Raw genomic sequence first — 22,728 nt, forward strand, 5'->3', positions numbered from 1 at the left:
TGTCTATATAAAGTAAATAATATAATAAATTTATCGGACTTTACTCTTTAGGCTTCTTTCATGTTGTCGGGCTTTAGACCTCTTTCATTATGATTTAAGTTAGGCGGTTATCGTGCTCATCACATCTTCATGATGTATCAATGTCTTGTAACGACTAACGTAGATCGTAGTCGATTTCTTAAAAAAAAAAAAAAAAAAAAAAAAAGTAAGTGTAGAAAAAGGAGCCTATTTTAGACAAGAGAACTTCTAGTGGGTATTTCAAACCGTTGGATCCTGAACATAGTATTCAAATCCATGGCTGAAATGAAGGATCAAAATTGTTTCTTTTGCACGTGAGTGGGCCCAAATTCTCCCAAAGCCCAAGATCTTAAAAAAAATAAGAAAAGGATTTTTTAATCATTATGAATAAACAAATACAATAAAAGAACTTTCTTCCTTATTGCCCTTCAAACTTCAAACTCAACACTCCTCCCTCCCTCCCTTTCACTACTACCCTTTCAACAAGCTCAGCTTTTTCTCTCTCTAAAAACTCTCCATCTCCTCTTTCTCTCTCTCTAGTTTTCCCTAGAAGCAACCTGTACAGTTTAACACCTTTCCCCCATCTCACTAGCTAGCTACTTATTCTCTTATTAGTTCTGAATCCTACTACTACCCATTAAAAAGATTTGAAGATACTCCTTCTTTCTTCTCAGTCACTCCTACCCAGAATCAGAAGAGAGAAGAAGAGTTTATTAAAGAAGTGATGATGGTTAGGCCTCAACGTTATAATCAGTTGATGAGGAAGAATAGTTTACAGAATACTAGTAATAAACAAGGAGATGAAGAATCACAAACCCTTATCTTTGATTTTGGATACATTATTAACCCTCTCTATTATTACTATAAAAGACCCAAATTTGTTTTTCTCTTCCTTTTAGTCCTTTTATCTTTCTGCCTATTAATCTTTGGTCCCCAGCTCTTCAATCTCTGTATGTCTCTCTCTCTCTTCATCTCTCTCTCTATCTCTTCATCTCTCTCTCTCTCTCTCTCTACCCCCACTCTCTCTCTCTCTCTCTCTCTCTCTCTCTCTAATACTTTAATCTTGCTTTTAACAGATACTTTTGCAGTAGGAAATGATGGGTTCTTTTTTGATACAGCAAGAGAATATGATCCAATCTGTTCTTCAGTTAAATCTGGTTAGTGGGTATTTCATATTTTTCTCTATTCAAATCCATAATCCAGATTAGATTAGATTATATCTTGTAAGAAACTGTTTTATTGATTCTTACTGATTTCATTGTTTAGGTACTATTTGCTGTGATAGAAGTAGTATTAGATCAGATGTTTGTTTCATGAAAGGTGATATAAGAACTTACTCTGCTTCATCTTCAATCTTTCTGTACTCTTCTAACAACATCAACAATGGAGGAGGAAAAGTACAGGAAGAAGATGAAAATGATGATGATGATGAAGGTGAAGAACTACAACATGAAAAGATCAAACCCTATACTAGAAAATGGGAAAAAAACACAATGGATACAATTGATGAATTAGATCTTGTTGTTGTGAAAAAATCCAATTTTAGAACGAAAATCGATCAAAATCCTTGTCAAGTACTTCATTCTGTTCCTGCTGTTATATTTTCGACTGGTGGTTATACTGGAAATGTCTATCATGAGTTCAATGATGGAATTCTTCCTCTATATATAACTTCACAACACTTGAACAAACAAGTTGTTTTCGTCATTCTCGAATACCATGATTGGTGGGTTAGCAAGTATGAAGATATTCTCTCTCATCTTACGGATTATCCTGTGATCGATTTCACTAACGATAATAGAACTCATTGCTTTCCGGAGGCAATTGTGGGTCTTCAAATTCACGACGAACTTACTGTGGATCATTCATTAATGCCAGGGAAGAACAAGACTATTAGAGATTTTCATGACCTTCTTGATCAATCATATTGGCCTAGAATTAGGAGTCTAATTCAATCTGAACAAGAAGAAATCAAAGCAAAACTAGGGCCAGAAATGTCTTCTTCACCTCAGTTGAACGAAGAACAAGAGCAAGAAGAAATGAAGAGACCAAAAATAGTAATCATATCTCGAAATGGGTCGAGATCAACATCTAATGAAGATGAAATGGTGGGATTTGCTGAGAGAATTGGGTTTGAAGTTGAAGTTTTGAAGCCTCAACGAACGACAGAGCTAGCAAAGATATATCGAGCATTGAATTCTAGCGATATTATGATCGGTGTCCATGGAGCTGCCATGACTCATTTCCTTTTTATGAAGCCTGGTTCGGTGTTCATTCAGATTATCCCTCTCGGAACGGACTGGGCTGCCGAAACTTACTACGGTGCCCCGTCAGTAAAGCTTGGACTTAAGTACATCCCTTACAAAATTCTACCAAAAGAGAGCTCTTTATACAATGACCACAAGAAGAACGATCCGATCCTCATTGACCCAGAAAGTGTTAATGAGAAAGGATGGGAGTTTACTAAGAAGATCTATCTAGATGGACAGAGTGTGAACTTGGATCTTCAAAGATTTCGGAAACGATTAGTTCGTGCTTATGATTATATCTCGAAAAGGAATCTACAAAGTTCACACTAGAAAGTAAACCAAATAACACAAGTCATACAATCAATAAAACCTTCTCCTTAAAGACTTAGGTTTTGGGATTCATTACTTGGAAGTTTCATGTCCAAAACAAGAAGATGAGGAAGCTAAATGTATGTAGATATTACTCTATGTGTCTTTTTGTTGTACATAAATGAACTTGGAAATGAAGATCACTTCTCATGTTCAAATTGAAAGGGGAAAAAAAGTGTTTGATCCTTTTGCTAAAGTGGTTTGTGAAGATTGAGTAATTAAGTTATCAACTCAACAAAATCAAAAGATGGCTCGAGTGAAAATGAAAGATTGGGTAACTACTAAATGAAAGATTGGGTAACTACTTTTATTTTCGCTTCTTATCTTTAACTGTATTTCCTCACATGGTATCAGAGCTTTTCTAATATCGTCAAGTTGAAATTTGAATAATGAAAAGACGGCTTGAGTGAAAATAGGTGATTTTTGAGATGGAGAACACGTATCTCGATTACGAAATGGGTGATTGATATCTTCTAAAATGGTAGGCTGGGTACTTCTATCTCACTTATCCTTCTACCTCAACAAAACTGACAGACCAATACATAGAGTTGTCACATGAAGAACAGAGAGGAAGCTAACCCACCCACCCACCAAACATGTTTGATTTTTTTTTTAACAGAACGTGACAGTTGATGCAAAACAAACTACAAGTCTCCATAAATAATGGACTCAGCCCATCATAGCTTGTTCCCCACATGCCACCACCTAAAATGCTCCTTTTTTAGCCCTTTCCTTTGAAAAATAACAAGCTGATTTATGGAGTACATGGGTAGCATTTGTCTTTATCTTTCTAGGTCAAATTTAGATCCCACTTGATGAGGTCTGAACTAAAGCTAGAAATTGTTGTTTTTTCGTCCGACTTGTGATGTTTGACTTGTTTGAATCTCTGCCTCTCTAGTCTGAGTTGATGTTTGGTCTATTTAATTCAAATTATTTAGATTCAGACGAGTCAAACAATAAGAAAAGAAAACCATTGATAGAAAAAAAAACTATTGCCTCTAAGTCTTTGACAGATCTGATGACAAAGTCAACTTTACCGTCCTTAAGTATGTGAGACGTATAGGAGAAACCCGACGGATGGAGCCCTGCTGGCCAACCAAGGTACCTCTAAAGATCATATCAGAAGATTTGAATGTCCATTCCAAAAGCATCCAAGAAAGTACAAAAATCACTATCACTTGGTTTGGATTACATAAACAACCACTTGCCTCAAAACTAAAAATCATTGGAGAGTCAACCCTGTTATTTTTAGCTAGTTTGTCTTTCTCTTTATCTTTTTAATCTGTTTTCTGTTTAGTGTTTCACTCTCTGTTCACTGAAGAGCTAAAATTCTAATCATGTCAGAATCCTGAGTAATTACTCAAGTAGAAACAGAATCCTAAATAATTAAACAGAATCAAGAAAGATCAAATTTATTATAACAAAATGTCTAAATTTTGATGAAGTAAATACAGTAAGTAATTCAGTACAAGAAAGTACATGGATTTTGCAGACACAATCCACATTCAATTAAGATATTGACTAGATGAATTTTTGTATAGTTAAATATTTTTATCCAACTCAAGATACCAAAATTACGAAGAAGGATCTACGGAAAGCTTGAAACAGTTACCAAATTGGTTTTTTGTTCTGGTAAAGTTCTAACCTGTTTTATGGGATCTCACAAATCCGAAACAGGTTCGATCCAAATTTTCCTGAATCATGTTTCCAGTGCAATATATTCTCCTCATTCATGATATATAGGGGGATCTTTATATATGCAGGAACATAATCTGCAGGAAGTTGACACTTCTCTATGATAGGAACTGCAAACTGGTTTCGTGAATGATCTTAATGAAGAACTAATACCACCTGGCTTATGAAATTCTGGTCTGGCTGAGAGGATCAAAAGTAAAAAAGAAGTGAAGAAAAGTTAGAAAACAGAGGAATACGAGAATGTACAAACAATTTACTCTCAGTATAATCAAACAAATCAATAAACTGACACAAGAAATTAGAAAATCGTGATCTGATATCTTCAGTTGCATAACTTAAAACACGTATGGGGATTGTATAATGTTGGATATAAGCTCATAACACAACTGCCTTTTGCATTAAACGAGAATCTTACAAAACTTCCCAAATTGAAAAGAGAAGAAGAAAAGAACATTATCAATTTTCAATAGTAGTTTTGAGGGGATGTTATTTGTTAACCACTTTCGGACTGTAACTATCGGAGGAGCTCACATGGACCATAAGTTCCCTCCGCTAGTTCTGTCAAGTATCACCATTCATTATGACGACATATGACCTAAAATATGCACCTACCAACTGTCCCGGTGAAAAATATAACACTTTTCCTACTTGTCGCTGATTCGAAGTGAAGAAATTAACTCCTCATTCATTTCTATGAAAATCTTTTACAAGGTGAGAAGCTCAGCCTCAAGTTCTCGGATTACCAGAGTGGGGTCCCACACACATGGAGCATGTCTAGATCAAACAAGACAAGGCAGAGATTTCGTCTTGCTGAAATAGTTGTTAGACATATAAAGAATTGATACTATGAAGTAAAGAAAACAAGAATAAGGGAGATAGAACATTTAACTTCTATACCAGTATCCTGCGTACATATCCCTCGAGGCTGCAAGCAAGAAAGCATATGTTCTTTAGAGAAAGTGGAAGTGAAAACGGGAACGGCTAAGGGTTTGAGAAGTAGAGAAAGTAGCATTTGTCACCTGTTCATTTCCATAGGTGACAAAGCCTAAACCTGCCCACTTCCCTTAACATTCGTGCAGCATTGTTCCATGCTCGAACCCAGAAGAAGACTAAATTTCAGGACAAACCTAAACACTAATTGTGAATCATTATTTCATCCGAAGCATATCCCTAACATCCAGAAAGGTGTATCAACTTACGACTCATTAACTAAATGTTCAAAGAAAAAAAATTCACCTTTAAGAAAGGCCTGAAGAGGTAAAAGACGAAACTTTTGTTCAATTATGTCAAATGAGTCATCTGGAAACAAATCCATATTCTTAACATCCATTTTCATGTCTATTGAGATCACAATAGAAAACTACAAAAAGATATCACAAGTTCCTAGAGACAACTAGAAGATAGTGTTGCTTTGTCTAGAACCACTGGTAGTCGAGACTTATGCAACAACACCTTTCTATTATTGTTAGAAAATTTCAATGAGGAAATGATAATGAATTCAAGGTAGGGACAGTTCTACCTCTAGTTTCAATCTGTGTGAGTCATTGACTTTCCACCCCTTAAACCCTACAACCAAAAATCTTTGTACTAGTCCTCAGCTCCAATGGTGCATGTGTTTGTGCAAGTAAGGTCTCTAAATCCTGCCTTAAATTAATTACAGCTTTGGGTAATTGTACAAACACATTATAGTTGAGTTCAGATTGTAGTTCACCACTACAAAACAACAGAAAGAAAAAACCCCTAAAATTGGGATTGAAAATGAAAATAGCTAATAAGGAGATAAATGGGGAGATAAAAGGGGACTGGCATTGCCACAAGAATCCAATAAAGGATTGGAGAAGAGACAGAGTGACAAACTTGAGAAAAAAACGGGGGAAGAAGAAAACAGGAGAGAGTAAGATCGAATACCAATCGAAAGCTCCAGTTTCCCAAATGCATCTAGGGTCCCGGCAGCTGCATCCGGCCAGTTGCTCTATCTCTCTCTCTCTCTCTCTTTCCAATAGAAATGAATGTGTGGCTGTTGTTGTATTACTACTCTCTTTCTAATTTGTGCGGCCAACAAGGAACCAAGTCCTCAAATCAAATCAGAGAGAGCCTCATTAAGAGTCTGTCTTAGTAGAGATGACCAACTCATCAAAATGGTCCGCTAAAGATGGTCGGGTTCAAATTTGACCCATTCTTTTTCATTATGCAAGTCTTCTGCTCCCTCCGACGTCAGTGACGCATCATTTTCTAAGTCATGATAGATCTCAAAGTACTTAGGAGACTTGTGCTGACTTTTCATGTCAAGGTTCGGGCGGTAGAGTTCTTTTGAGTTCACTTATATGTTGATTTAGTTAATGCCGCGCTCGTGCTTTTCAGTGGTCTAGCAGGTGTTACACGAGTTTAGTTCTGGACTAGTTAGGTTCACTAATATATGATTCAACACAAGTCTCGCTATTCTTAATCGGGCGTTGTGGAGTATAATAACTTAATATTTTCATTCACCTGTCACGTTAGTACTTAGTCGTGAGTATAATTTACATTATCAAATATTCTCATCTTTGAGAAATGAAAAAAAAAGGGCATGCCATTGGTGAGTAGATTTTACTAAAAATAGAGAATGGAAAAATGAAAAAAGTAATTAGAATTTGGGTTTTGAAACTGAATAATGAGCACAAATGTTTTAAATTTGGTAGAGAAAGAAGCAAAAGAGAATCTCAAACTTTCTCTCTCTATAGACTTTCTCACCAATGACACACAAACACACCACATACACCAAAAAGAACTGGATAGGAATCGAGAAAATGGCCATGCACGGTTACACTTTCAAAGTTTTTATGCCATTTTGGGCTAATCCCTCTCTCTCTCTCTCACCTCTCACCTCTCCATCTTCCCCTCTGGACTTCTCCTTTTTCTTTTTCTCACACAAGTTATTTCAGATCTTTCTACCCTTTTTTTTATCTATTCATATATCTTTCTTAATTTCTATATACAACATTCAATAGAGGAGAAGAAGGAAGAAGAAGAGAGAGGAAACATATAGTACTTAGAAGAGAAGAAACCCAAGAAGGAAAAAGGAGAGAGAAAGAAGAAATGGGTAGAGGAAAGATTGAGATCAAGAGGATAGAGAGCACTAATAGCAGACAAGTTACCTTCTCCAAAAGAAGATCAGGTTTACTCAAAAAGGCTCATGAATTATCTGTTTTATGTGATGCTGAAGTTGCTCTGATTGTCTTCTCTAGTACAGGGAAACTCTATGAATATTCTAGTTCTGGGTATAAATCTGTCCCTTCTTTCTCTTTATGAATATGCTCAAATTCTTGATTTTTTTTTTCTTTAAATTTATCACAATTTTGATCTATCATTGACATGCATGTAACATTTTTTTAAGTTTATGGACTCTGTTTTTTGTTGATTTTTGTTTTGTTGGTGATTTTATTTAGATTAATCAAGTTTTGATTAGGTTGTGATTCTATTTGCATGTTGAGTACATTGGTTGCTGATTCTATGTGGAATTAGGGTTTTTTTCTATCAAAATGGTTGTTGATTAATTCTCTCTGTTAAATTGGTTCGCCAATTTCCATTGAGTTAGGGTTTTTTTTTTTCTATCAAAATGGTTGCTGATTAACTCCCTCTGTTACATTTGTTGGGAACTAAGAGAACTCTTAATGAAGTACAATTTGATGAATTTGCCTTCATTCATAGGGTTAAAGATTGTTTCTCGTCACTCATTAGTTGAATGTCATAAGAATTATTTGTGAATTTTTTGGAGGATTCTGCAGTGATGTTACCCAAGGCCGCGAAGGGCAGATTTCCCCCAACCAAGCAAGAGAGCGAAGCATGGGGCGAAATCCAGCCGTTCGCCTCCAAGTTTGGCCCAGTACTTCTCGGTCATGCTATCAGTTGTTTCATCTCTATATCTAGAAATACTCCATTTTGGCATGTAATTTTGATGGATACCTTGGTTCACTATGAAAAACTTAGAAATTTTGTCCTACATTTATATTACCAACATGTTACTTGTTCATTTCCTTAGGACTAGTATGGGTTTGTAGGTGCCAATTTTTTCCATCTCGTGATTGCATATGTATTGTACTTAATGGCGGTTTATGAGAAACGTATTTGCTTTTGAACTCGATATTTATTTGCTCTTTAGAAAGTAGTTTTCACCTAAACCAAGATAATAACTTTGAGTTGAAGGGGTTGAAGTGAGAAACTGAATTGGTTCATTACTCTAACAAGCTATGAGCTCTCGTTTTTGTTTCCACCTTCTGTATCGTCTCATAAATTTCTAAAATTTGCGAACGATGATCCTCCCCATTTTTGATCCCCCCCCCCCACCCCCCCACCCTCCTTTTATTGTGGTTGGGTGAGATCTTTTATTTGATCATGGACCTGATCTTGAATAGCTTAAATTTCTGTTTTCCTAGTCTGAATCTGTATAGTTATATGTTTATCTCTGTATTGCAAACTTAATGTACACTGACTTTTTGTTGCTTGGTTCATCGTGAAGCATGAAACAAACAATTTCAAGATACTCTACGTTCCAAGATTGTTCTGAGAACTCTTCGGATGATTTTGGTAACGAGGTATTCTTTATCTTACATTCATAATATCTTTAATTCTAACTTCAAAATGCTACGCAAGAATTTGATATAAATCTTCTACTTCATCTTTCATTGACCCGACAATTTCATTTTTTTCACGTTCAATCGTTATATTTGGTGCAGAGTCATCAGTCTAATGAGAATCACGAGATAACCATCCTGAAAGACGACATTTCAAAGCTGCAAACGGAATATTTGTATATTACAGTTTGAATTCTTTCTAGTGAGTATTATTGGCTAGGGAACTAGAGCATGAGTTTATGAGTGCTAATATTTTTTTATTATCTGTAGGAGAATGTTGGGTAAGGAACTGGCTGGCATGAGTTTGACAGAACTTCAGCACCTCGAAAATCGATTGAACGAAGGGTTGTTCTCGGTGAAGGGTAGGAAGGTAAGGAAAAAACTTGAAGGATCATTCTTTCGCAAAAACTTGTTTGTGGATTATTTCGAAATTTTTAAGTGAATGTTTGTTTCAGTCATAGTTTAAACTTATCATAAAACCACAAAACAAAAAACATCACTGAAGTTATGTGTTTCTCTCGTACATATACGAGAAGAGTGCGTTTGAATCAAACGTTTTTCTTTTCAGGAGAAATTGCTGTTTGAACAACTTGAGCAGTCAAAATTACAGGTATGCATTTGTATATTATATTGGACTGATTAGTTTGGAGATCTGATTTTTCTTTTCTCACGAAAATAATTGTGAAAACATAACGACTATTACTATAAATTGTTGATGAAGGTTGAGCTTGTTTTTGTTTCTTAGGAACAATTGGTTGTCATAGAGAACGAGAGTTTGCGAAAGCAGGTAATTCTCTTAGTTTTATTATATTCAAATTTCAAATTCTTCTATGAAAAGCTAATAAAACTGAAAAAGGTTATTAATGGTAATTTTCATTTAGCAAGAGTTTATTTTTATACTGTTATACTAGGTAGAGGCACTTCGGGGGATGATTCCATCTACCGAAAGCGTGAGACCACCTTATATTGAATTTCACCCAACTGAAAGGAAGAGTTTCCATCTTAAACATGACACAATGAGTCCAAAAGGTTTTTGCATTGGCACGTCTGACAGGCGAGGCGGCTCTGACACTTCCTTGCACTTGGGGTACTGTTCAATCCTTCAACTAACACTATTACTAATTATGTTGCTTTATTTGTTCTCCTCAAGATTGAGTTTTATTTTATGAATTTTCATGTCTACGAGAAATAGCGTTTTGTTCTTTCATAAAGAGAAAAGGACAGAAATTGGGTGCTTCTAACACAACTCTATATCGACCGTAGGAAAGAAAATTCATTCATGTCTAAAACCAACTCTTTTCAAGATTTAAGATTAAAATGTGTTGAGTTTGTGGTTATCTAACTCAAAAACCAATTGACAATGAGTGAAGAGGACCTAGATATTATATTTGTGGTTAAGAGAGCACCGTTCCCCATGTGGGACTATTCTCATACGCCCCCTCACATGTGATATTCTTTGAGCCTAACGCGTGTTTTCTTTTTCTTGGATGTTCGTTGTATGTTAATGGTTTTACATGTATCACTATATTGGTTTAACCACTTTTAAGCAAATTCATTTTTTCCTTGACTATTTTGTCATTAGGTTTCATTCAATTATTTGTTGTTCAGGCCAGCATCTGATGGGTATTACATGACGAAGGAGCCTGAGAGAGCATCGTCTTCTGATGGTGCGGATAGTCCTTTAACTCCGAGATGATACTTTCTGATGATATACTCATTATGCATCCAAAGCTTCCCAGACGTGGTCCTTTCCTTTTCTTCTTCTTCCAGTGGAACTAGTTCACAATAGAGGTTGATATTAAACATCAGACTGTTATCGCCTTGTCGGGTTTTGAACCTGTTTTTCTCTAACTGATATGTTTGTCGAAACATTAGTTCGTTTAGACCTAAATCATCAAAGTTATGCTATAAATGCATGTAAATAGCATACTTTGCAGACATATGGAGATGATGAAATAGTTATACATATTAGGTAGCTTGATTGCTATACTCTTGTTAGATCTTGAAATGACATATTTGCTTCAAATTTGTGGAGAGAAGTAAAAGTTCAAACTTTCTAAACCATCCATTTCTGCCACTGGAATTCAAATTTTGTGCTCGTGCTTAATTTTACTCGGGAGCAAACCCTAGGGGGGCTCCGTGATGGGGGCTCCCATGTCATTTTGGGAGTCTATTGAGTTAATAACTCCCAGAGAGGCTTCCGACCCAAATCTAATTTGTGTTTGTGTGTTAGTGATGTACGCTCACGAAATTTGTAATTCTAAATTTCAACTATGAAATATTAACTCCAGATAGCCTCTCGGGTAGTCCAACGGAAAGGCTCTCTTGCTGGGCAAACCCGACCGGGGTTTGGCCCTCAAATTCAAAAATTCGGGAGCCCGCCATAACAGTTGAGTTTGCCTTTAGCCTATAACTACTGAAAATACTGAAAGAAACTGTGTGAGGAAAGTTCGAAAGGCGCCCTATTATAGCTAAGGGAGCTCTATCTACAAATGGAATTTCATACTTAACATAAGTTTCTTGAGTATATAAAATTTGCATGTGTTAAAAACACTACTCTTTCCACCTCTTTACTCACTTGATAAATTGGTTGGTGGGGATTTGTATATTAATTGTGATGATTTTGGCTAATAATCTAGTACATAACTTACCTCATCATTTTTATCAAAAGAACATCTTACCTCATCACAAGTGCAGGGATGTTGGTGGTGGAATCCATGCCAACTACCAAATATCACCCACAATTGACTAATTTATCTATATTTAGTTAATTAGGGGTAAACTCAATAAACATATTTAGGGGCAATGACTTATCAGTCCAAGGGCCAGGGGTGAGTGGCCACCCCTGGCCTGGTCTAACCTGACCCCTTGATGAACTCTATTGTAAAGGGCCGTGCCTTCCTGCCCTTTGGTAAACCACCATTTGTAGTAAATGATGCATAAAGTTCCAGCAAAATGCTATATTGATTAAAAAAAGAAAAATAGAAATTATTGGAGTACTAATAATTAGGTTCATCAACACTAGCCGAATGGTATATTTTTCAAATTTAAGGATAACAGAATGGTTTGATGAGACTGGTTCCATTTTTTGTGATAGTAAGGATCGAAGAGAAATCATAGGTTCTCTTTTTCTCTTGATTCTCTTCCCTTACTATCATAAACATAAAAAAAAAAAAAAGAATTAGGTTCAGAAACGTAATTCCATACTAAGGTAGTAATAATTCATGCAAGTTCGGGGTAGTATATATCGATTATCAGATTAATTCCTAGAAAGTAAAAAAATCAATTTATTGGAGAAGCATACCTAAGCTAGGTTAAGAACAATATCATCACCACCCACTACTAGAAAATATTTGGTATTATGTCCTCTGAGTCTATGACTGATTAGACTTCAGCGGGGATTCAAAGAATCCTCAAGGGATTCCATTTTTCTGTGAATCTTCTTTTTTTTTCTTACTTTTTGGCAATTTTAATCGACATGGGTTTTTACATATTTCCATTATGTCCTATAAATGATTTGACTTCCATGGGATCCAAAAAATCCTCAAGGGATTCGCATTCTTTTGTGAATCTTTTTTTTTTCTTACTTTATAACAATGGTAATCTGTGTCAATTATTTTTACATTTTTCTATTAAATAATGGAAGAGTTATATTCCAAATTTAATTGTTCTAGATGAGTGGTAATATGTTTTAACATTGACAGCTATTTCTTATAAAATCCGTTGCTAATGCTCAATAAATCAGCGCGGGCTTATAAAACACGTCGCAAATCTACGCTAGAAGTCTTACCTACGCCACCTGTAGCGACGGTTTATGTACGTAGGTATAGTTTTACGGCATCGGTGTTGTGTTATTAGTGATTGTGCTGACCGTCGCTAATACTCTATTCCTTTTTATAGTGTAAACATCCTCCAAAACAATGCATAATTGAAGATACTTTTTTTTTTTAATTTGGTAATTTAACTTACTCCTTCCAACAGTAATGAAAAAGAATGTATTTTCATATTCGACCAAAATACCAATTTTTAATCTAATTGAACTTGCGCCCTTCTTCGTCTTCTCTTTCATCGTCTGACCATCTTCAAATCCTCTCCATCTGCAAACACTTTATCTTCATCATTTTTTATCTCTTCTATCTACGACATCAGCTTCTTTTAACCTCTCCTTTGTGGTTTATCATTTATTTTTATGTTAATGACCTCCATTAATGAAGGTAATTGTTTTAGAGGAAAATTGGTTGCATTTCCTCAATTCATGGATTGTATCCAAATTTCTTCAAGAAATGCCACTGCTTAGAGGAAACACTATTATATTCCAAGACACAAATGTTTGAGTAAAAGTTTTTTGATCTCTTCTTTTGTTTCATCCGATCCTACTACCATTTCTTCTCCATGCTAGTAAGTGTTGTCAGCAAACTGTCATTGCAAACAACCTTTATTTTTTTATTAGATCCTTTTCTCTCATCTCTCATTTTCCGACCACCAACTCCCACCACCCGAGATGAAAGAAAAGATGGACAATCTGTCTTTTCAGAGTTATCGCCCCACTAAAAAAAAGGGAAGGGCTCTCTTCGTCTCAGACGAAAGTTGAAGTGTTTCAGGCAAAACTCTCAAACCCTGGAAGAATGTTTCGGTGAACTCTCCTCCAGGGTTGTGGCCAGTCCAGCACAAGAAGTCCAACACAAGAAGTCCAACACAAGATTGGCCCGAGAATCCAACCGACCACGAGATGTTACATGGTCGGAGGGCCAAGAGATGTATGGTGCACATCTCATGGTCAGACAACCACGAGATTCTTTTCCCCGTACTCGACGGCCCTATTCGATCGCGGTAAATTCAATATACCCCTATAGTGTAAATGATTCTTTAGAGATGCTCATCCCAATTGATCTCTCTCTCTCTCTCCCTCCTTATACTTAATGAAAGAAAACCCCATATAAACATATTTTAAACAAATAAGTGATTGTGAATGTGGATTAACGTGTCGGATCCACTAAATTTCTAAAACCCCACTAGCTATCTACGTTAAAACTTTAATCTCCCAGCTTTATTCCCCTTTAATTCCAAGTATCAAATGCTGCAAAATTCCTCTGTTCTCTCATATTCCTCTACCTTAAATATCAAGAATCTGCATCATTTTCTGAAAAATCAAATTGTTCTTATTCCCCCAATTTAGATCTTCTTCTTCTTCTTCAGTTCACTTATTGATAAAAAGTACTTTTTAGGATTATCTAGTTTAATGCATTAATTGATGCTTCTTATTTTTATGGTATTGATTCGAATTCGTCAGACTTGAGTATTGGGTTGATTCATTTATCTATCTATCTATCTATCTATCTATCTATTTATATATATAGAGAGAGAGGGAGAGGTGAAGTTTACTTGAAGAAGTTGAGACAAACAATTCATTGCCTTTATTTTGCTCTGCTTAATTGGTTAAGGTGCTTATACTTAAACCCTCTTTTAGTATTGATTATTGAAATTCAATTTGATCCATTTTTTTAGAGGTTTAGTCTCTTTATAATGTCTTATTTATTTAGCTCCTAATTAGTTTTAGTATCACTATTTGTTAATGAGAAATCAGTTTTCTGATAAGGGAAAATGCAAAATCATTAGTATTATTCTATTTTACGGTAAAACGGTCACATAGTTGGTTATCGTTGTGTTATTTCTCCTCAAACTGTAAGTCATTTAAGAAATAGTTAGCTTAAGGGGATTTATAACATGCCAAAATTGTATAACAAAATGTTATTATGTCCCATCTTTTGACTGACAAATTCTTGACTGAGGTAGGAGGACAAGTAAGATTTAGAGAAAAAAGAGAGATCATTTCTCTCTATAAATCCTGCCCTTTTACCTAAATGAGTCGGGATTCTGACGAATAAGAAGTCTAACATAATATCACCATCACAAAAGAGAGATAGTGATGCAAACTGGGCATGATATGGACTAAATTAGGCCAACAATTATTAGACCTCTATTATAGAACGAAGAGGATCCTGATTAAATGATAGAGTGCCCAGCAATTTTGTCCATTAAATTGCCCAACTTTCCTTATTTAGAAATAAAAGCGGTCCCCACCGTAGTCAAACTTTGAAAAACCCTTGTCTTTTAGTGATTCCACATCAGCTGGGCAATTTAATGGGCTAAAAACTGGGCACTCTAGCATCTCCCTTTTACAAAAGTGGCAAGTACGTACACCAAGCACCATTATGGAATAAGATTCCAGAAAATCACATTTGATTCCATCACGCCAAACATGACTTATAAAAAATGCAAAATATCAGGCACAAGGTAATTAGAAAAGATTTAACCATGTGACTAGTGGAGATTTTATTCATTAACAATGTAATTCGTTGTGATTTAGATATTAAGTTGAAATAATATTTTAAGTTATGATGTACTCAATTAAATTGCATGATTACAGCTGTTATTAACATGTGTTTACATTAAGTGGTCTTTGTTATATTAATTTTTTCAGAAGTCAATTATTTTAATATATATAGATTTCAGTTTTCTTATATATATGTATCAAGTTGTGAAACTAATATTGGAAATTATGTTTTAGTTGAATTGTGTTGAAAGGGGAAAAAAAAAGTAAACCATGAACGCATTAGCAGCAACAAGTAGGAACTTCAAGCAGGCAGCTAGGCTTTTGGGGTTGGATTCAAAACTTGAAAAAAGTTTACTCATTCCTTTTAGAGAGATTAAGGTCAGATTACTTGTTTTTGTTTGTTAATCTATTTATAACTTCATAATTAAATCATTCACCATTATACCCATAGTTTTATAATAACTTTTTTTTCTCAAATATATATAAAGAATTGATTTTCGGATGGGTTTCTGATATACTCAAAGTGGACTAGTTTTTAAGTAGAAAGATATCATGTCATTATATGTTATGGTTTCTAAATAGAGTAGATATTTCATATTGCAATATTAAGGTGGTTTTTGTTTTCTCTTGATTGTATTTATCTGACGCGGCGCCTGAGTCTTAAGTGTTTGATACTGACTCGCCTAGGTATTACTTGTTTAGTCATTTCAAATTGTTTCAAAAAATGGACTCTTGATTTATAGATTAGTTTTATGTCCGACTCAAATGGCCTAACAACAGTCCAAGTATGGCATTCAAGCGAGATAGATAAAAAATTAACACTTGCTCGAGTTAATTCAGATCTCAAGTCAGATTTCATATTTGACTTTGAGAGAAACCACTTAATCACCATCTAAGCTAGAATTTGTTTTTTTCTGAATTTCAGGTAGAATGTACAATACCAAAAGATGATGGCTCATTGGCATCTTTCGTCGGGTTTAGAGTTCAGCATGACAATGCCAGAGGACCTATGAAAGGAGGAATCAGATACCATCCAGAGGTTTGTCATACACAGAAGTTTATACTCTAAAGTTTGTCAACTCTTTTTTTTTCTTACTAATTAATGGGGGCGAAATGCGAAAAGGTCTAGAATAACGAGATAAGCCTTTTATATGGCTCGAGTTTAGAATACTCTCATGGATGTTGCAGGTTGACCCTGATGAGGTGAATGCATTAGCTCAACTAATGACTTGGAAAACAGCGGTAGCAAATATACCATATGGTGGTGCTAAAGGAGGAATAGGATGTGATCCTAGTGAATTAAGCATTTCTGAGCTCGAACGGCTTACTAGGGTTTTCACTCAAAAAATACATGATTTAATTGGAGTTCACACTGATGTTCCTGCACCTGATATGGGAACAAACCCACAGGTTGGTTTTACTTATGGTGCTTATATTGTATAGAATAACATTTTTTGCTATAGCCTTTTGATATTTTCTCGTCCGGATGACAAACAAGACAATGGCGTGGATATTGGATGAGTACTCAAAGTTTCACGGCCACTCCCCGGCAGTAGTGACTGGAAAACCAATTGTAAGTATAACCTATTAACAAGATAGACTTTTATAATTTTGCAAAACTTTAATATAAACTAAAAAGACTTGTTTTAGCCCAACTAAATTCGAGGCAATATCTTAGCTTGAGGTTGACAATACAAATTGTTTTGGCAGGAACTTGGTGGATCTTTAGGAAGGGATGCGGCTACTGGGAGGGGTGTACTCTTCGCAACAGAAGCATTGCTTAAAGAATATGGGAAAAGCATCTCGGGTCAACGATTTGTTATCCAAGTAATCCTTTCTATCCCAGCTGCAATTTATATTCGCTAAACCTAAACTCAAACCCATCAGACCCAATTTCAATCAAAGATTTGAGTAGTTCTTTAGTCATCTAAAATCTCTCTGTTTATACCAAAATATCAGGGGTTTGGTAATGTTGGATCATGGGCTGCCCAACTAATCAATGAAAATGGTGGGAAAATTGTAGCAGTTAGTGATATAAGTGGTGCCATAAAAAATAGTAAAGGAATTGATATACCGAGCTTACTCAAACACGTGAAAGAGAACCGTGGAGTCAAAGGTTTTCATGGCGCAGAACCAATTGATCCAAATTCAATATTGGTCGAAGACTGTGATGTTCTTATTCCAGCAGCTCTCGGAGGCGTAATTAACAGGCTAGTTTCCTTGTTTTGCTTGGCAGTTTTTGTAGCTTTCAACTAACTTTTTAACCAATGGTAGCTTAATCTAAAGTCTATTTTTTTTTCAGAGAAAACGCCAATGAAATCCAAGCTAAGTTTATCATTGAAGCGGCTAACCATCCCACCGACCCAGAGGCGGATGAGGTACGACCATTTCATATTTTATATGGAAGGAAATGCAAAGGCGATTAACCATTCAATACTTAGAGAATCGAAAATGACAATCATATATATGTTTTAATTTATAGATATTGTCAAAGAAAGGCGTGGTGGTAGTCCCGGACATATTTGCGAACTCAGGTGGAGTTACTGTCAGTTACTTCGAATGGGTTCAGGTAGATAGCTCTACCCTTTTCTTTTGCTTCTTATAACATGATTTTGTGCCATTGTGTGTGTTCTTTTCGACCTTTACCACTTACTCAAAGATATTTAGGTCAAAGGTTATATGAAGCAACCATATTAAACTAAAATCGATGTTTTTTTTTGTTTATGAATGAATGTAGAATATCCAAGGTTTTATGTGGGATGAAGAGAAGGTTAACAACGAACTCAAAACATACATGATGAATGGATTCAAAGCTGTGAAAGAGATGTGCAAAACCCATGATTGTGATCTTCGTATGGGTGCTTTTACTCTTGGAGTTAATCGTGTCGCCCGGGCTACTGTCCTCAGGGGTTGGGAAGCTTAAGGCAATGAAGAATAATATCATTTCCTTTCTTATTTCACGAATAATACTTGCATTTCTACTTTTTTATTTTCACCTCTTTTAGCTATTGAAGAAACATGGAATAAGTTACTAATTTGAAAGGTTTCAACTTTCAAGTTCAATTTGTAGTTGGGCTATATTTGGATCATATTGGGCCTTATTTTCTCAGATACTACTGGGTTGTGGATTTTGAGATGGATCGATCTCTTTAATGTAATAATATATTGACATCATTCGACATGTTCGTCTTCTCTTTCTGTTATGTTGATTTAGTGATGTTGGTACACTCGAACTAAATATAACTAAAAGTGAGACAGTCTAGTTATTTGTGTTCAGCTCGGTCATTTAAGATGTTTCGAAAAGTTTCTAGATAGAGAAAAGAAGCACAAGTAATCACTTGGAGAGTGATTTTCGTGTTGAAATTGGAAAGAAAAATCGGCCAGTTAAAGTCACCTCAAGGAAATATATATTTTCAGTGTAAATATAGAAGCCGTATTTTACACTTGAACACACATTAGGGGCTAAAATCGAATTAACTAAAGAAAATGAACCGCACAAGCCAAGCAACATGCGAAAGATGAGAATGTGGAACTCGTGTTTTATTTGGTTTATAATGACTTAGACTCTCAACTACTTAGATATTTGATGTTCATACCACTTTTAATATATGAACTTTAAAACTTCAATTGAGCTCTTTTCGTCTACCTAGTAGTGTTCTGTTTCAATGGCATATGCCACAATTGATGAATCTTATATCAATAATTTCATTCCAAACTTGAAGTTCTTCCTCACCACAACCATCTTCAAAGACCAGACATGTGGTGGATGGTGGTGGTAGGTGAAAGTGCTGGAAAGTTTAAATTTTGGTTGGAATTGTTAACATAAAATTTGTCGTATATAGTGATTAGGCACACACGGCTTAAGTAGAATTTGGTGGAGAAAATACAGTTAAAATGGAAAACAATGACATATTGAAAATAAAAATAACTTTCTAATCGGCTAGTCTCCCAAGTAAATTTCAACAAAATAACGTGGGTGGATAGGATTTAGAAAACAAAAACCTTTCTCCACTGTATCTTGTCCGTCTACGTCACTCACTCGATATGGTCGGGAGACTAGGGGGCACAATGGTAGATTGTGGTAGGGTTGTATTGAAAATGGGTGAAAGCCAAATAGTTTTTGGGGTGTTCATGTCAAATTAACCCTTTTTCCAATTAGCAGCAGCCCGGGTTATCTCATCAAACAAAAAATTAGGGTGAGCCCCGGATGTCCTTGTCGAATCATAATGTTGCCTACCAACCCAATTCTACAGGAGCTCAGTATGTATGTTGACCTAATCTTAACTTGGGTATTGAGACTTGAGAGGTAAGGTAAACCTAACTCGTCGCTAATGGACACGGAATCTATAACAACAGTGTTTAGTTGACCTTTTCCTTCTTTATCCTCCCAATAAGTAGTCAGTGTTTGTTCACCGACTCATTTATACGTTTTCCAACTTCAATACTATTTGACAAAAAAAAGTATATTCCGTCTTTGTTGGTATTTCTTCCGACGGATTCTACGAGAAAAAAAACCTCTTTCATCACTATCTTCCTCCCCTTCCATCCCTAAGACTGACTGACTGACTGACTATAAGAGAGATATAGAGAGAGAGAGTTGGCTTCGGTCCACCCACCGATCAATCTAGACTAGAGAGAGAGAGAGAGAGAGAGAGAGAGAGAGAGAGAAACTAGTAGTAGTTTGAAGAATCAATGGCGTCTGTAAGTTTTGCTAAGTTGAATGCGTCGTCGTCATCCCAGTGGATTGGGCAACAATCTTTCAACCAACGTAACAATGGATCTTCTTCTGTTGGTTTCCGCCGTGTTTCTTTCTCGATCAAAGCTTCTTCTTCTTATACCGACGAGCTTATTCAAACCGCTGTAAGTTTTCTTTTCTATTTTTGTCTCAGCCAATGATTTGATAGATAGATAGATAGATAGATAGATAATGTGGCTTGATGATCTGATGTCTTCTGATTTTGGTCCGATCTTAGAGTTTCAGCAACCAATTGCTCAAAATCAAATAAGTTAACTTTGATGCTTATTGAGCTAATTTCAACTACATATGCTTTGCAATGATCTTATTTCTGATTTGACCTAGGGTTGTTTATTCTTGTTAGATCCAGATAATTTCCCCTTCCATTGCAAGAATTTGATTTCTTGACACTCAGAATCTTTACTATATAGAGTTTGAGTTGAAATTAGACATATTTCCTAGGTTTTTTGTTGTTTTACTTTGTTTTCATTATGTGCATTCCCAGTGTTCAAGGTACTACTACCACCTTAATTAAAAAAAAAAAAAAAAAAAAAAAACAGAAATTGGTAGGTTAAAACTGGAACTGTTCTTCATTGCTTCAATATTGTTACTCCAACTAAAAGAGGGAGTACTTCTGATCTTCTTGCCTTTAAGTAAGAAATATTGAATTCTTCTTCTCATGCAGATGTATGTCAATTTCTATTTATATTAGCGCCAATGAGTAAATTAAACTGGGTTGTTGTGTTTTGACTGCATTTCTTTTTAGAAAACTATTGCTTCTCCTGGACGGGGTATTCTCGCTATTGATGAGTCAAATGCAACCTGTGGGAAGAGACTTGCTTCAATCGGCTTGGATAACACAGAAACTAATAGACAGGCTTATAGACAGCTTTTACTGACAACACCTGGTCTGGGTGAGTATATCTCTGGTTCCATTCTCTTTGAGGAAACACTATACCAGTCAACAGTTGATGGGAAGAAATTTGTGGATGTTTTGCGTGAAGCGAAAATCATGCCTGGAATCAAAGTTGATAAGGTAATTTTTGTTATCGTTTGATAATGTGTTCTCGGTATATCCAATATCGTTATTATTGATTACCCATTATCTCTGCTTCTGCACATTTTGTAGTAGTGAGCTTATTTTCTTTCTTCTTTTTTCAAAGGGTTTGGTTCCTCTACCTGGATCAAATAACGAATCTTGGTGCCAAGGATTAGATGGATTGGCTTCACGATGTGCTGAATACTACAAGCAAGGAGCTCGATTTGCCAAATGGTTAGTCTCACCCTTTATTTGCTGTCAGGTGGTTTCACATGTTAGTGTTCCAAGAGTCTGAGGCCACCTATTGTATCTTTCCATAAAACCCATCTACTATCTTTTTAATAATTGAGATACTTTGTACATTACTATAAGAACTAGTATATCATTTTCGAGTTTATCATCATCAAAGCATCTCAAATTGCCACAATTTCTTTTTATCATTCATAGGTCAATGAAATTTCGTTTTCATGATTTTTTCTAATCAAATGTGGCTATTAAAACGTTTACAGGAGGACAGTAGTTAGTATTCCTTGTGGTCCTACTGCACTAGCTGTTAAAGAAGCTTCTTGGGGACTTGCACGTTATGCTGCCATAGCTCAGGTACCTATTTCACTACAGAGATCGATCCCTGTCTTCAAAATACGACTTCCGTTTCTAATAAATACACAAGCTTTAACATTTTTTCAACAAATGTGCAGGATAACGGTCTTGTGCCAATAGTAGAACCTGAGATTCTGCTCGATGGTGATCACCCGATAGAGAGGACATTAGAGGTAGCAGAGAAAGTATGGGCAGAAGTTTTCTTCTACTTGGCTCAGAACAATGTTGTGTTTGAAGGTATACTCCTTAAACCCAGCATGGTAACCCCAGGAGCCGAGCACAAAAACAAGGCCAGCCCTGATACCATCGCGAAGAATACTCTTACAATGCTCAGAAGGAGAGTCCCTCCTTCAGTTCCTGGGATCATGTTTCTATCAGGTGGACAATCTGAAGTTGAAGCAACCCTAAATCTGAACGAGATGAACCAGAGCCCAAACCCATGGCACGTATCGTTCTCATATGCACGTGCACTCCAGAACACAGTACTGAAGACTTGGCAAGGACGACCCGAAAATGTAGAAGCGGCCCAAAAGGCACTTCTAATTCGAGCCAAGGCCAATTCTCTTGCTCAGCTTGGAAGGTACTCAGCTGAGGGCGAGAATGAAGAGGCTAAGAAAGGAATGTTCGTCAAGGGCTATACCTACTAAGCTAAGATATTAAGACATGTTCCTTTGTGAAAGTAGATCATTTTGGCAAGTATTTTTATTTTCTATTTATATCAAATAGTTTCGGTTTCTCATGGAATAAAGCGGAATAGTTGTGGTTCGTATATGTTACTACAATTTGAAATATGCAGGATTTCCTTCGATTAGTTAAACAATAGCATTTGAGTTAGATGTTGCTGCAACTTTAAAATGTTTCAGACCACTCGACGTCTTGTTTCAGACCAATTCTGATTCCCCTCTGTATATTCTTACTCAAATTCATTTAGAACCCATTTATTTTGGGGTAGACTTTAAGCTCTGCCACTATCACTATACACATATCTTTGCATTGGTCCGGTAGAAAAGATATTGAAGCAACTGTTTTTGTCAAGATATAGAAAGAATATTCAATTACATGGAATCTTAGTTTTTATC

The 22,728-nt window shown here is 35.8% G+C and overlaps 4 protein-coding genes and 1 long non-coding RNA gene across 6 annotated transcripts; 4 read left to right on the plus strand and 1 right to left on the minus strand.

Annotated features, from left to right (window-relative positions):
* The first annotated feature begins 394 nt into the window (after positions 1 to 394).
* On the plus strand, positions 395 to 3,049 carry LOC147541461 (xylan glycosyltransferase MUCI21-like). Its single transcript, XM_086637382.1, has 3 exons — positions 395 to 968; positions 1,095 to 1,175; positions 1,285 to 3,049. The coding sequence occupies exons 1-3, from the start codon at positions 743 to 745 to the stop codon at positions 2,595 to 2,597; spliced, it is 1,620 nt and encodes a 539-aa protein (XP_086493508.1). The 5' UTR covers positions 395 to 742; the 3' UTR covers positions 2,598 to 3,049.
* Positions 3,050 to 4,032: 983 nt separating this feature from the next.
* On the minus strand, positions 4,033 to 6,332 carry LOC147541462 (uncharacterized). Its single transcript, XR_015223916.1, has 3 exons — positions 6,240 to 6,332; positions 5,351 to 6,071; positions 4,033 to 5,256 (listed from the first exon to the last, which is right to left on the minus strand). It is a non-coding gene; the product is annotated as an uncharacterized LOC147541462 (long non-coding RNA).
* A 736-nt stretch (positions 6,333 to 7,068) lies between these two features.
* LOC147541463 (agamous-like MADS-box protein AGL15) lies at positions 7,069 to 10,967 on the plus strand. Of its 2 annotated transcripts, XM_086637837.1 has the most exons (8): positions 7,069 to 7,588; positions 8,827 to 8,902; positions 9,044 to 9,117; positions 9,212 to 9,311; positions 9,510 to 9,551; positions 9,687 to 9,728; positions 9,853 to 10,028; positions 10,550 to 10,967. In XM_086637837.1, the coding sequence occupies exons 1-8, from the start codon at positions 7,407 to 7,409 to the stop codon at positions 10,635 to 10,637; spliced, it is 780 nt and encodes a 259-aa protein (XP_086493963.1). In that variant the 5' UTR covers positions 7,069 to 7,406; the 3' UTR covers positions 10,638 to 10,967. The 2 variants fall into 2 exon arrangements, with proteins under 2 accessions (XP_086493963.1, XP_086493964.1); XM_086637838.1 differs by lacking the exon at positions 9,853 to 10,028 and having other exon boundaries at positions 7,166 to 7,588.
* Positions 10,968 to 13,809: 2,842 nt separating this feature from the next.
* Positions 13,810 to 18,456, plus strand: LOC147541464 (glutamate dehydrogenase B). The gene is made up of 10 exons (XM_086633315.1): positions 13,810 to 14,382; positions 15,510 to 15,653; positions 16,201 to 16,314; positions 16,464 to 16,685; positions 16,774 to 16,848; positions 16,986 to 17,102; positions 17,235 to 17,485; positions 17,578 to 17,653; positions 17,758 to 17,844; positions 18,013 to 18,456. Exons 2-10 carry the CDS (start codon positions 15,546 to 15,548, stop codon positions 18,196 to 18,198), a joined length of 1,236 nt encoding a protein of 411 aa, XP_086489441.1. The 5' UTR covers positions 13,810 to 14,382; positions 15,510 to 15,545; the 3' UTR covers positions 18,199 to 18,456.
* A 1,090-nt stretch (positions 18,457 to 19,546) lies between these two features.
* Positions 19,547 to 22,418, plus strand: LOC147541465 (fructose-bisphosphate aldolase 3, chloroplastic-like). The gene is made up of 5 exons (XM_086633313.1): positions 19,547 to 20,135; positions 20,777 to 21,046; positions 21,174 to 21,283; positions 21,559 to 21,649; positions 21,748 to 22,418. The coding sequence occupies exons 1-5, from the start codon at positions 19,968 to 19,970 to the stop codon at positions 22,294 to 22,296; spliced, it is 1,188 nt and encodes a 395-aa protein (XP_086489439.1). The 5' UTR covers positions 19,547 to 19,967; the 3' UTR covers positions 22,297 to 22,418.
* The last annotated feature ends 310 nt before the right edge of the window (positions 22,419 to 22,728 follow it).

This window comes from Eschscholzia californica, unplaced genomic scaffold, assembly GCF_041429995.1.
Source record: "Eschscholzia californica isolate CP2 unplaced genomic scaffold, dmEscCali1.0.p SCAF_4, whole genome shotgun sequence".
Lineage (NCBI taxonomy): Eukaryota > Viridiplantae > Streptophyta > Magnoliopsida > Ranunculales > Papaveraceae > Eschscholzia > Eschscholzia californica.

Excerpts from the sequence above, each read along its gene's own strand:
- LOC147541461 (XM_086637382.1), top strand. The coding sequence starts at position 743 with ATGATGGTTAGGCCTCAACGTTATAATCAGTTGATGAGGAAGAATAGT. Across the intron at positions 969-1,094 it reads TCCCCAGCTCTTCAATCTCT|ATACTTTTGCAGTAGGAAAT; the intron begins GTATGTCTCTCT and ends TGCTTTTAACAG. Across the intron at positions 1,176-1,284 it reads CTGTTCTTCAGTTAAATCTG|GTACTATTTGCTGTGATAGA; the intron begins GTTAGTGGGTAT and ends TTCATTGTTTAG.
- LOC147541463 (XM_086637837.1), top strand. The coding sequence starts at position 7,407 with ATGGGTAGAGGAAAGATTGAGATCAAGAGGATAGAGAGCACTAATAGC. Across the intron at positions 9,118-9,211 it reads AAGCTGCAAACGGAATATTT|GAGAATGTTGGGTAAGGAAC; the intron begins GTATATTACAGT and ends TATTATCTGTAG. Across the intron at positions 9,312-9,509 it reads TCTCGGTGAAGGGTAGGAAG|GAGAAATTGCTGTTTGAACA; the intron begins GTAAGGAAAAAA and ends TTTTCTTTTCAG.
- LOC147541465 (XM_086633313.1), top strand. The coding sequence starts at position 19,968 with ATGGCGTCTGTAAGTTTTGCTAAGTTGAATGCGTCGTCGTCATCCCAG. Across the intron at positions 21,047-21,173 it reads CTGGAATCAAAGTTGATAAG|GGTTTGGTTCCTCTACCTGG; the intron begins GTAATTTTTGTT and ends CTTTTTTCAAAG. Across the intron at positions 21,284-21,558 it reads GGAGCTCGATTTGCCAAATG|GAGGACAGTAGTTAGTATTC; the intron begins GTTAGTCTCACC and ends AAACGTTTACAG.
- LOC147541464 (XM_086633315.1), top strand. The coding sequence starts at position 15,546 with ATGAACGCATTAGCAGCAACAAGTAGGAACTTCAAGCAGGCAGCTAGG. Across the intron at positions 17,486-17,577 it reads CTCGGAGGCGTAATTAACAG|AGAAAACGCCAATGAAATCC; the intron begins GCTAGTTTCCTT and ends TTTTTTTTTCAG. Across the intron at positions 17,654-17,757 it reads CCGACCCAGAGGCGGATGAG|ATATTGTCAAAGAAAGGCGT; the intron begins GTACGACCATTT and ends TTTAATTTATAG.